The 13,446-nt window shown below is 42.7% G+C and overlaps 1 protein-coding gene across 3 annotated transcripts in view; it reads left to right on the forward strand.

Moving 5' to 3' along the window:
• Positions 1-1,599: 1,599 nt before the first annotated feature.
• CASP6 (caspase 6) overlaps positions 1,600-13,446 on the forward strand; it is a 15,101-nt gene continuing 3,254 nt past the window's right edge. The window contains exons 1-6 of one of the 3 annotated variants that reach the window (XM_019534118.1): positions 1,600-1,659; positions 5,294-5,335; positions 5,996-6,038; positions 9,471-9,617; positions 12,316-12,392; positions 12,786-12,961. In XM_019534118.1, coding sequence (XP_019389663.1) covers positions 1,629-1,659; positions 5,294-5,335; positions 5,996-6,038; positions 9,471-9,617; positions 12,316-12,392; positions 12,786-12,961 — 516 coding nt within the window. In that variant the 5' untranslated portion in view covers positions 1,600-1,628. Of the gene's footprint in view, positions 1,660-3,556; positions 3,615-5,293; positions 5,336-5,995; positions 6,039-9,470; positions 9,618-12,315; positions 12,393-12,785; positions 12,962-13,446 lie in introns of those variants that run through there. The other 2 variants (XM_019534119.1, XM_019534117.1) reach the window with 2 other exon arrangements.

Genomic DNA, 13,446 nt, shown 5'->3' on the forward strand with positions numbered 1-13,446 from the left:
CCCCGAAAAAAAAGAAAGCATAGCCCTGGGACTGGTGTCTAATCCTGGCAAAGCTTTTCCTTGCAAAACAAAACAGAGGTAATAATAATTACTAATCATTTATATCACATCTCAAGTCCAGGCAATGACTTATAAACCGATTAAGACACATTTCCAGCTCCTGAGAGTTTACACTGTCACAGCAGAGACAAGACTAGACAGGGAACAGCAATTCAGAGGATATGAAAAGGCTGAGCTAGGACACAATAAGGAAGATTTCTGGAAGTCATGAGTCTAAAGGATAGACTTGGAGGGAGGGAGGAGGGGACTGTTGGTAGAAAGCGTTTTTTCTGAACTTGGATGATGTCTTTTCTGATGTCTTGCTAAATTGCTTACCAAGCATAGAAGTAGTATGAATTAGGAAGAAAAAGATGGGGAAGAATATAAAATAAAAACAGAAACATGTTTTAGGTTGGAAGGGAAAGTACTGAGGGCTTCAAAGAGGACTGGCTTAAGGATGTTGGAGGTCCTGGGCACAGGGTTGATTGGGGCCCTCTTGTGCATTTATTCACAGGTTCCTTATGCTCGAGCACAGGTAGGGGCACATTTAGCATTTCATACCGCTGAATGTTTGAATTCTGGCACATTTATGAGCATGTGCCTTGGCTTCCTCTCAATTTGGACTCTGCACATCTGTGCTGTGTGCAAGGTCATGCATGCCATGCTTTGGTACTGTCTGATGGGGACTGAGGCCCAGCCCTTGGGATTCGTGTTTTGTAACAGAAGTGCCTGCCAGGAAAGGGCAACCAGTTCAAATGCAATGCAGCAGAAAGATTCGGAAGAGGAATAACCTAGAAGAGCATCTCATTTTTCTGAGTGAGATTTTAAATTGCCCTAACGTTTCTTTTGAGGGTGCAAGCTGCATGCAAGGCAGCCCCTGCTCTGGCACAGGGCCTGGCACCTTAATGCTGTAGAGCAGCATCAACAAGCTTTTTACCTCCGCAAGCCAGACAAGTGGCTCAGGATTGGCCCATGGGCCACTGGACTGGCAGGGTGCAGCACCCCACCCACGCCGGCCTTGTGCTGGGTCCAGCCCCTCTCTGCCCAACTGAGACCTCACCTGGGCACCCCGGGCCTGCTCTCTCAGGCAGCGGCCCACTCCCCGGCCTGCGCGCTCCCCACCGCTCCGGACATTTGTCAGCGAGGGAGCAGCAGGGCAGCAACTGCTCCTCTGTGCATGTCCAGGCAAGGTGTTTTGGGCAGACGCTATATGGCAGACTTTCCAAGCCTAGGCAAGGATTTATATGACACCTGCCCAGCGCCCCTCGTCTACCTGTGTCCTCAGACCAACGCGGCTACAACCGAAAAGCCGCGTCCGCAGCCCCTGGGGGCTGGAGGCCGCTGCGGGCTGTGGTGGAGAGCTGAGGCCGTGTGCACACCCCGCCCTGAGGCGCTGGACCCACGACTCGTGCGGGAGCCCGGCTGGAGCAGGAGCCTTAGGGTGTGGCAGACTCTTACGGCCGCCCCCGCAAGGCAGGGCCGGGGCCGCGGGGCAAGAGGCAGCCCGAGGCCCGCCCCGCGCCGGCTGTGCAGGGAGGAGGCAGCGGAGGCGGGGCGGGGCCGGGCCGAGCCTTGGCGACGACGCGGCCATGGCGGGCGCAGGGCGGCAGCGTGCTGCAGGTAGGGCCTGGGGGGCACCGTCTCGCCTCTCCGCACCGCTTTGTCCGGGCGGGGCCCGCGGGCCGGGCCCAGGCAGGGCCGGGCCCGGCCCCATCGGCCGCCGCCGCTGCCACGTTGGGCTGGGGCCGGCGCCCTGGGAGCCGGAGGGCGCCGGGGACTGGGGAGCGCGGCAGGGGCGGACATGGGCAGAGGGATGGACACGGCCGGCGGGCAGAGCCAGGTAGTGGGCTATCGATATAGCTAGGCTCTCTGCTACCTCCTGTGGGCTCTACCTATCGATGTACAGAGATCTAGGTATATACTTATGGTATTTTATATATATATACGGATGCTCCAGAACATGCCCACTCTCTAGAAATGCTTATATTTGAAAGGTTGTTTAACAAGCAGTGTTGTTTTTCAGGTGTACGAAATGCCCCAGTAGTATCATGTATGTAGAAAACCGCAACACCCTGTATTGTGTACAACGTGCCCTGAAATAAAATACACACCATGTTTTTGGAAGGAATGAAGAAAAGTTTTTCCAGTTACGGATTCATAGAGTAGGACCTGACCCACCCACCCTTTTCTCCTTATGTTCCTGTTCAAGCTAATGGGAGAAGCTAACAGATAGCAAAATTTCCCTGAGAAAGGTTGGCTTGATTAGTGAAACGTGAAGAGCATCGGAAAGGAGAGACGACTCCATATTAAGACCGGTGGAGTGAAGAACTGTGGGCCATTAAGTCAGTTTACTTCCTCAACTGCCTGAATAGTAATACTACTGCGCTGTGGACTATGAAGCACAGCAGGATGGTTCTATCCCAGGCAGATGATCAGCTTTCTTAATATCCGTACCCTGGATTTAGGGAGCTGATTTTTGGGGAGGTGAAGTAAATATTGTATATGCAAAATATGGTATGGTAAATGAAAGTCATAGGAGATCTATCTGTTCTTATTGCTCAAGGTTACACAGAGTCCAGTTTCTCGCTCTGATAAGCAGTCACATTATAAAAGCGTTCTAGCATGCTCAGAGCTGGCAGTTTAGGGTGTCCTCAGGGCATCCTTACTGAGTCATTGCATTTTTTTTTTAAATGTTTCTCAACTTCAGCAGGACCAAACAATTTAGGCATGAGTAAATACACCTATATTGTGCGCTAGTCATTACATCCACTTAGACCAGTGGGGGCCAAACTGTTTGACAGGTGTCCCACAAATTAGCCTTGTCTCCTCCCTGAGTATTAATCTGATCCCCTTCCCCTTTTCCTCCCCTGCCAAATCTGTTTCTGTCCCAAGCCCGATCTGCTCTGCCTTCTGCTTCCTGCCCTATCTGCTGCTGTACTGCTTGTCCCCTCCCTGATCTGCCCCATGCCACACAGAGGGTATCCATGCCACTTGAGGCATGCCACCCCTGACTTAGACTGTGATTGTTCACTTTGGTGATCAGTGAAAGGAACGTTGACACCTCTAGATTTTGTAATAAAATGCACATACACGTGCATACAACATGAATTTTCAAAAACTTCTTAAAGGTACTTCAGTACCTGGATGGATCCTCTTATATCCCAATGCAGATTGGGTGGCTCACTCACTCCCTTCTTTATAAAGCTGGAATTTTCACAACCTAAGGCCAACAGGAGGCTTCCATACATTGGGGAGAGAAGGATGATTCCCAACAAGAATTACAAGCCAGATGTGACAGCTTTCTAACTAGAAACCACTTGAATAATAACTACAGAGGTAAAGCCAAAAATCTTCCTTGGTTTGCTTTAGTCTGCATCCAGTGAGTAGTCTTACACTACCCAGAAAAAGAAAAAAACCTCTAGGAAGGCTTATTTTACCATAGTCCACCTGGAATAGCAATGGTTTCTGTGACCTGTGTCTTCTTCCCTTGAAAAATGTCTGTCCCTTGCCTAACTCTGCCCTCTCCTCTGGAATGAAAAGAAGTCCTCTATTCCGCTTTTATGCATACTGGATCAGTATGTAATTCATTTAATAGTCTTAATTTATTGTATAGTACTTAAGCCTAATTTACAGCACTGTCACGCCAATATTGACTTGTTCCAGTCTTTTTCAAGACTCTTAACACCAGAGGACTGTGTACAAGGGTGTAGGTTGTAGCCGTGTTGGTCTAAGGACATAGGCAGACAAGATTCTTTAGGTAAATCTGGTATCTTTTATTGGATCAACTAAATAGTTGAAAAAAGTTTTCTTAGCAAGCTTTCAGGTTTAAAAACCCTTCATCAGGCTGAGGAAGCATCTCTGTATTGATTATTAAGGACAGGCAAACGTAGCCTTTCCTGAAAAGTGTTTAAGCTTCCCTAGTGAATTATGAGATGAGTCCAGTGTCCCCCACCATCACTATAAAATGGCATGCTTTAAAATGTTTGTTTGGAGAGGTTGACAGTAAAGAGGAAACACCGCTTGACATTTTCAGGCTGCTGAAAGTTTGAAAGTTAAATATTTGTAAGGCTTTTTTTTTTTTGCAGTGAAGTAAGACTTTTCAAACTGAGCTCCAGAAACACAGGTGAAATTAAAAAAAGAAACACAGACCCACACATTTTCTTTGCTTAGCTGTACAAAAGGGAAGTAGCAGATGAAGCGTGGTCGCTAAGCTAAACTGCGTCTGCACTTTTGGTTCTTCTCCCATTGGTCTAGAATAGTGGTTCTCAACCTTTATGGACTGCAGACTCCCCTCATTAGATTCAGGACCCCCCTCAGAAAATGCCAGTTCTTAGCTTTCACTTGTTTTTTGACTATGGAAAAACAATAGAGCAATTCTTTTGGTGCAGAGAACTTATAAAAATTGTAACAGGTCAGAATGACTCTAACACTATGGATTCTTACTTGAAATCTTTTGGTTTATCCTGTAGATCATGTTTGCACACCTAACAGTATTGACATTGTATGGTACCCCACAGAACCTTTCAAAGGATCTCAAGGCACCCCAAGGTGCTGCACAACCCTAGTTCAGAATCATTGGTCACTGGTCTAGAATGCTTGGTACATCGTGATCTCAATGGTGAAATGACCCATGTCGACCAGGTGAAAGTTGATTTATTTTTTTTAAATTTCATTTAATTTAACCTAGCTAGCTAGCTTACCTGTTCTCTAGTATATGTATACCAGCCTCTGGCTTCTTTACTATTCATTCCATCCAGGAAGAGCACACACCAACTGCAGATGCTTCCTCAGCCTGACATTATACCCAAAAGCTTGCAGAGAAGATTTTTTTTCCAACTGTTTGAGTTGGTCTAATAAAATATACCAGATTTCCCCAAAGAACCTTGTCTGCCTATGTCCTTAGACCAACACAAACCGCTGTTCTCTAGTAACACTTCTGCTTGTGTTGCCATGAGTGGAGTTGCCATTAGGCTATCCTAGCATTAGGCTATCCTAGCAATGGAGGGGAAGTAGTAATGTGGATGAGGCTTTATTGACCTGAACTGGCTCAGTAGTTAGCAATTAGAATGGTGGGGAGTGAAGGAAAGGGTACAAAATCCCCACAAGTGCATAGACCCATCATGTCTGAGTACCTGAAATCTGTTCAGCTGATCTGTTACAAAAATAAATTAGGAAAAGTCTTATTATGTCATAAAAAGATACTGATTTTTTTTTTGCTGACTCAAATTTTAGTAAGAGATGTTGTGTTTTCTAGTTGCAGAGCAGATCCAGGTGGATAGTCACCCGACATTTCAAGGTACAGTACTGATTGCTGCTCTCATAATGCATCTAGCTGAAAAATAGGATTGTGAGATGTACAAGTGTGTTAAGATGGGAAAAGGCCTCAGTTGGACCTAATCATCATTAACAGCTTTAGCACATGAGTCCAGTCCTCTCTCCCATGTGCACCCAATACTTTCACTGACTTCAGTGGGAGCTTTGAGTATATTAAAATAACTTGTGTATTGTGCACAGTTCAGCAAAAGAAAATGGTGTTCATGTTTCTGAATGTCACCTGTTAGTTACACCTAGATCAGTTCACTGAGAGGGTATAATAACCAGACAGTTAACAGTTCATCATTTCTGTATGCTGGAATCAAGATTATACACATGTAAATTGTGTGTGCCTTTGTATATTTCCCAATTTTAAAAATCTAGTTCATTAGGACTGTAATTAAGAATGGCCTCCAGAAGTGACCCCTATAAGATCATGCACTGAAATACATTTCAGCAGAAATTGGAGGACTGTATGCCTCATCATTTGCCTTATGCTTAAGTTGCTTGTTCACTTTACAAGTGCATTTGCAAATAGATACACAGGCAAGTTTAAATGTGAAACTTTGCTCTTGATACTTCTGATTACATGTACCTTTACATGATACAGTTCAGTCACCTTTTGTTTCTCTCTTTTTTATAGCTGAAGATAAAAACATTATCGAAAAAGATTCCCTTGATAAAAGGTAAAAGATCTTTGTTTTAAGCAGGATGACTAATGATGGTAATGGCAGAGTCCTGCAGATAAGACTTCTAGCGAGCAGGAAAGTGAAATTAAAGGCCATTTATTTAAATTAGTTGGGTTTTCTAAGTCTCTGGTAAGAGTCCAAGTGGAGCACCCATGAAGCAAACACTAACATAACAGATGTCTCAAACCTGAGTAACACTGGAACACGCATAAGCATTACTCTGTTGTGAAGGTGTCCAGAGGCAAGGCTGGGTTTGTGATTTTGTTTTGCTAGGCTCTGTACATATATACACATCAAGGAAAAAGTACTTGATCTCTGATCTAAATCACTTAAATCTAAAGCAGACAAAGGAGAAGAGATGGGAACATAACAGGCAACCTGGCCCTAGCAAACTCCAGTTCTCTTTCCTCTGAACCCACATTGCTAGAGAGGATCAGGGTCCTTTGCTGTTTGTTTCCAAGGTCCGTAGTAGGAACTGATTGAACCATGCACTTTGGTTTTACTTTTTGTTACAGAGATTGCTTTGCCCTCAGAGGTGACCACTCTCTCTAGCTTGTAAGAAGCAATTGCTGTATATCAGGTGTAACACAGACTGGGGAGACAAATATAAGGCAAAACACTGTATTATAAGAGCCATAGTGGAGACATCATGGGCTATTATTCCTCATAACCCAGTTCTTTGGAAATTGAGCAGCTGTTGAAATTATGTCAGTGCAGTATTTTTCAGTAGACTATTTGAATTTGAAATAGTAATTCCAATTATAATTTCATGGAGGAGTGAAGAGAACTATATATAAATATAGCTGGTGCCAGACAGACATATGCTATGATGTCTGGAACAAATTCTGTGAGAAATGCACATAAGGAGTAACATGCATCATATGATATTTGTTTGAATGTATTTGTACCCTCCTGTGTGCTAAGTGCTTTCCAGACATTCAAGTCATAGAGTGGATATTTAATTGGAGGTCACCACAATCCAAGGCGTGACAGATGACTAACAAATTGTGAATTATTTATATAAATATACTAGATAATTGGATCATAGGAAAGCAAAGCTGAAAGAGATCCAACAAAGTCACCTAGCCCAGGCCTGTGTTCAAAGTAGGATCATACCTGGCTAAACTAGCCCAGGCAAGTGTCTGTCCAACCATGAAAATTTCCAGGGATGGAGATTCCACAACTTCTCGAGGTAGCCTGTTCCAATGCTTGACTTCCCTTGTAGCTAAAAAGTTCTTCCTAATTTCCAACTTAAATTTCCTCTGTTGCAGTTTGAGATCATTGCTCCTAGTCATGTTTGTTATGGCCAAAAAAAATAGTCTATCTTCTTCCTTCTTATAATTGCCTTTCAGTTTTTTGAGTCATATTCCAAGACCCAAGTGGCTTTGGTTATGTGTAGAGCAGCTCACAATATTTTAATTGCAACCCTGTTTGAATTGCTGGAACCAGTAGTATATGTATATTTCTATACATTTGCTTAATCCAAGAAGGTACTAGATCTACGCATATATAATATTTATGTATATATGAAGTAAAGTTGTTCAAAGCATTGGTGAGACCAAATCTGGAATATTGTGTACAGTTCTGATTGCCCATGGGTAAGAAAAATTAATTAAAACAGATACAGAAAAGGATTAGGAGGATGACTGAGGGACTGGAGAGCCCGTATTACAATGTGAGACGGAGAGCTTCACTTACTTAGCTTAGTGAAAAGAAAAGTGAGAGGGGACTGCTGTCTATAAATACATTGGGGCAAAGGAGCTACTTAAACAAAAGGAAAATGATGGAACATGTTTAAACAAGTTTGAACTGCCATGAATACTAGGTTGGAAATTAGAAGTGGGTTGATGACCATGAGGACAGTGAGGTACTGGAACAGCTTTCCAATTGGAGTAATAGAGGCAAACAACATGACTGCATAAAATGGAGCTCAGTTAATTCATGGATGGTCTTTTTCTGCTCCCTCTTGGAGGTAGTGGTGTAGGAAGCAGCAGCTAAAAAGAAGCAGGCAGCAATGACTTAGCACTAGGTCATGTCATACAGTACTGCTGGTAAGCAAGAGTTGACAACGGTGGCAGCCAAGGTCAGGTTGCGCTGCCCTGGAGTTAGCTCTATCCCTGGTAGTTACTTTTGGCAGGGTAGGGCTGCTTTTTCATCTCTGGTATGTTTACTTTTGGTCCCAGTTTTCAGAGTACTGTGTGCTCTTCTTAGTGAGCATTTAATGATAGCAGTTCATTGTACGTATTTGAAAAGCATAGATCTTCTGTAAGAATTTTCCTTGACTAGCTTCTTACGAAAGTCCTTCACAAAGTAGGGTTTTTTTTACATTATGTTTTGCTTCTATTATTATTTATATTTTCTAAGATACTGTGAAGCTTCTTGAGGAGATACAGATTTTACAAAGAGCACACATGGAACTCAAGCGAGGGTCATAAAGTCACTAGGGGCGTTTATACACATGCTCCAGGAGGGGTGTGTGTGTGTGGGTGCTTTAATTAGAGCGGCTCCAAGAGCTGCCCTAATTAAAGCATGTAGAGTGTCATGTGTATCAGCATTCTTGCACTGAAAAAATGGCAACAGTGGCACTTTAACTAAAACTCGTTGAACAAGCTTTAGGTAAAGTGGCCCTGCCGCCATTTTTCAGCACAAGGACACTGAGACATGCAATGCTGGAGTCTGCGTGGTAAGTACTATGCTCCAGCAGACTCAGTTAATCAAGTCTGCTCTGGCACACCATAATTAAAGTGTGTTGGAGCAACCTCGCTGCACATGTATAGGTGCCCAAAGTTCCTAACTGTTGGTTGGAAAAAAAAAAAAAAAAGGGAGGGGCATGCTCGTTTTCCTGATCTTTTTTCTGAGTACTGAGCATAATGATGCTGACTATTGCTGACCTATAAGTAACAACACTGTGTTTTCACTAGGCTGGAATTTACTTAGATTTCAGTAACTTTTCTTGGAAAAGAATGATAAATCGCCCCTGAAATTTTAAGAAACCTAAATGTGTCCAAGCAGTACTGAGTTAAAATAAGCCTGACTAAAAGAATAAAGTGGATTTTATTTATTATACTGAGTGGTTGCTTACTAAACTGAGTTAGACTTCTGTCAGAAAGATTCTGAACAGAGGACAGTCCAAACAAAACACACTGTGAATGTGTTGGCTTTTATCAGCAACAGCCAGATCTTTCATGAGCTTTCAAGTGACTTATTTGACGTTCCCAAGATTTTCAAAAGTGACAAGTGATTTTTTTTGACTGCTTAACTTCTGTTGTTTTATAGGGACCTGGTTTCTAAAACAGCACTGAGGGCTTCCCTTTTAAAAATCTAGCTACTAAAATGGATTTTTAATTAAGTACCTCAAATCATTAATTATTTTTCAAAGTCTTGATCTCTGACCTTACATAAGCAAATGAATATTCTTTGTAACAACAGGCAACATTTAGATCCAGCAGCACAATACAAAATGAACCACAAGAGAAGAGGTGTTGCTGTGATCTTCAATCATGAACATTTCAACTGGCTTTTAAAGCTGCCAGATAGACGTGGGACATTTGCAGACAGAGAAAATCTGAAGCGCAGGTAAGGTATTTGATTGCTGTAAAAAAGAGTTTTCATTTAAAATGAGAAATTAAATAAGAGAATCTAAATTTGAAATGATATGGCAGACCAGGTTATATCAGCACATCTAGAATAAATTATTTTGTAGATACAGTTGCCATATAAAGGTTCTTGCCCAAGATAGCTTATGATTAAGAGGGTTAAGGGCCTGTTTCCATTGAAGGTATAGGCAGAACTCCTATTGAAACCATGGGATTAGGATCAGATCCTCCAACAGGCTGAGGTATAGGCACCCATAAGTAGGGAGGGGAGGACTTGACGTGGAGGTCTCATTTTCATTTTTATTTTATAGTTTAACCCAATTAGAAAAATAATAGCAGTATCTTAAGGGGAAAAATTAAAACCTGCATTATCAGTACTTAATCTGGAAAGAGAAAGCAACTTGACTGTGAAATCACAGACTAGGAGAGAGACCTAAGGCAGACATAATATTGCTTGGCAGCAGTACTTCAGTACATTCTAGCCAAGCTGGCTGCAACGTGTCTTATCTCAGCAGTACAGCTTTGAATAGGAGATAGTAATAACTCTGCAGCTTATGGTCAGAGACTTAGGAAATAAGTTAGCCTTACTCATTCCTGCATCTCTTAGAGAACCACAGTAAGTGTAAACCAGAAACCAGGATGTGGTGGTAACAAGCTCCTATAGCAGGGGAATTGTTTACGGTTCAGCGTAGCAATCTGATTATATATATTTTTTCACATCCTGTAGATACTTTTCCAAAGTTTTGTGACATTAAGTGATAATCCAGACTGGAAGATGCACACGCTCTAAAGTCACTGAATATAGTAGCAAGAATGTCGTGTGCCTCAAAAGAAGTGATAGCAAACCCTCTAACCCATCTACAGTGAGCACAGTTCCATAACAAACTCTATTTTATCCAGTAGGAACAAGCAATGCACTGCACTTATTTAAAGCAGATAAATGCATAAATCGCTTCGCCAGATAAAAATGCCAGTCCCAATTTGTTGCCTATTGCTTACATTATAATAAACAAGGGTTATCTCTGTGTTAAATACATAAACTGCTTAAGTGCATAGTATCTTTCAGTTCCACTGAGTACCTGTTAGGTTAATTGCACACCAGTTAATTAAATGCTACTAACTATAACTGTCTACTTTATAACTAACTCCTTATTACATAGGCCAGAAGCTGTGAAGGAAAAGCACCTGTCAAGGGCTTCTACTAGCAATCATAAAACTGACTATAGGCCTTCATTTTTAAAGCTTCCAACAGTAGCCTTAAAGCTGATCATTTGAAGCCCCAGAAAAACAAGGGAATTAGTTGTTTCCAAGGTTGCCAGTATCACAGCGCTAATGTGTCCATGAGCATTGTCTTACCCAAACTTAAAAGTAAGCACAAAACCTTCTTCCAGTCCAGTAGCTGTGCATTTAAATTAGGGACAGGCAAAGTCCAGGCCATGGGCCAGATCAGGCCCATGGCACACTTTGTTTCCCAACAACCCCTGTCCATGTCACTGTGGCTAGTTTCCATGGAGACCGCAGCAGCAGCGCCATGACAGCACGGGGCCTAGGTTTCTATGGAGACCAGCCCCAGCAGCACTGACAGGGCATACAGCTGGGCGGGGAGCTGCTCCGCGGCTGGGATCTTGTGGGGATGACAGCAGTGGTGAAAGCCCCGGCTGTGGAACAGCTCCCTGCCCAGCTCCATGCCCTGCCAGCACTGCTGGGGCCTGTCTCCATGGAAACTGTGGCCCTTCACTACTGGGGTCTCCATGGAAACCAGCCTCAGCAACGTGGGCAGGGGCTGCTGGGAAATGGAGTTTGACTGCTGGGTAGATGTACCATTTTGCCCATCTTTGATTTAAATAGAGCATGCTGTCAAAAGGTGAACAGCAAGGGTGGCCATCATAGAGGACAGTCCGGTTATCCTCTGTCCTCTATTGATACAAAACTGAATGCCTTTATGCCCTCTATTTTTCTCTTGAAAAGAGAAAAATAGAGGGCATAAAGGTGTTGGTTTTTGTATCACTAGAGGACACAGTAGCAGAAAACCAGCACATCCTCTATGAGGGCTACCCTAGGAACAGCACAGGCTAAGCTAGTATTGATCTGAGATCTTAAAAGTAGGCAGTTACACAGGTTTGGGTTTGGCACAGAGTTCACAGGGCAAGTGAGTGCACCCCCCCTACCCCCCCCCCGAGTGCTATCTGCAGTGCAAATGCCCTATTCCCAGAATCCTCTACCTCTCTCAGGGCATGATTTGAAGTTTACCCTTTGGCAATTCATGTTTTATTATCCTCATGGGAGGGAAGAAGGTGGGGAGCCACATCTCAGATTGAGCCCTCTTGGTTTTTAGTTATATGAAAAGGAGAAAATATCCAAGTTAAATGTTTTGGTAGCAGAATGTTTTGTTTGGTGTGAGATGTTAACACATGTCCTTGTAGGGGTAGCTCGACTATGCATTTTCTGTTTCTCCTTATGAAAATTTCTATTGCATAAGCACATTCTCATTTTGTAAATGGCATTTCTTATAGCTCTACACCTTTTTAAGGCACTTTGGGCTATAGCATTAAGATGCTATTACATAAAATAGAAAAATCTGTTTTCACAAAAAAAATTCCAAAGGGAGTAAAAATCAAGTGGCATTTTTAGTATAATTTGTGAAGGATGTTTATTAATGTTGCTGTATTTAATGACAGTATGACAAACCTTGGATTTGAAGTCAAATGCTTTGATGACCTAAAAGCAGAAGAAGTGTTGCAGCACATTTCTGAAGGTAGGGAACTGTATACGTCTCTTTCTAGCTGCAGGAGATAATCTGTGTTTGATTTCATCCATCATTGTTAATGTTCACCTTAACCTACAATGCTGGCTTTCTGTGAAGAAGTCCTATTATATATTCTTTTGTACTAATTGGAGCTTCTTCCTTGCATAACATATTGAAATAACCAAGATGTCTCTGTGACTGACAAACATTAGTACTAAAGACTAGATCCTAGGTGGTACCTAAGTGAGATACTTTCTGCCCTACTTAAATCCCTGAAAAAGAGATAACAAAAGGTAGGTCAGTGCTTCTGCTTGCTGCTTTGGGTGTTTGAGACCCCTTTCTGTTGGGTTTCATAAACATCATAAATTCATACACTTTCTAAATACTACTTCTCTCTTTCAGTGTCAGTGGATGACCACAGTGATGCAGACTGCTTTGTATGCGTGTTCCTAAGCCACGGTGAAGATGATCACGTGTATGCCTATGATGCTAAAATTAAAATTCAGATGATGACAAACATGTTCCGAGGAGACAAATGCCCAAGCCTAGTAGGAAAACCTAAGATATTTATAATTCAGGTAAGATACCTGTTCTTGAATCATACCTGTTCTTGCACCATTCTTACTATGATACAGAAGTCAGTTCTTTTCGCATTTTCTTCTATGTAAAAGGTGACAGTTGTATATCCTGGAATAGGCTTTGCTAATTTATGAAAGAATTTAAAGTCGTGGCACATTAAAATCTGCTCAAATAAAAACCAGGCAACGTAAATGACCAATCAGCAGCAAAGAAGACATTACCATCCGGTTTTGGAGGAGCAGGTGGCCTCCGCCTTGTTTCTGCTTGCTTGTTGCTATCTTCTGCCAGGTTTAAGACGGGCAAGGACTGAATGGGAAAAGTCCATTAACTCTATCCACATGCCTACATGGTTCCCTCCCAGGCTTGTTTGAGATATGAAATAGAAATGACAAGAAATAATGGCCACAAGCTAGAAGAGAGCAGATTTAGATTGGATATTAGGAGGAACTTCTTCACAGTTCGAGTGGCCAAGGTCTGGAACGGG

Source organism: Crocodylus porosus, unplaced genomic scaffold (assembly GCF_001723895.1).
Source record: "Crocodylus porosus isolate Cpor-Errol unplaced genomic scaffold, CroPor_comp1, whole genome shotgun sequence".
NCBI lineage: Eukaryota > Metazoa > Chordata > Crocodylia > Crocodylidae > Crocodylus > Crocodylus porosus.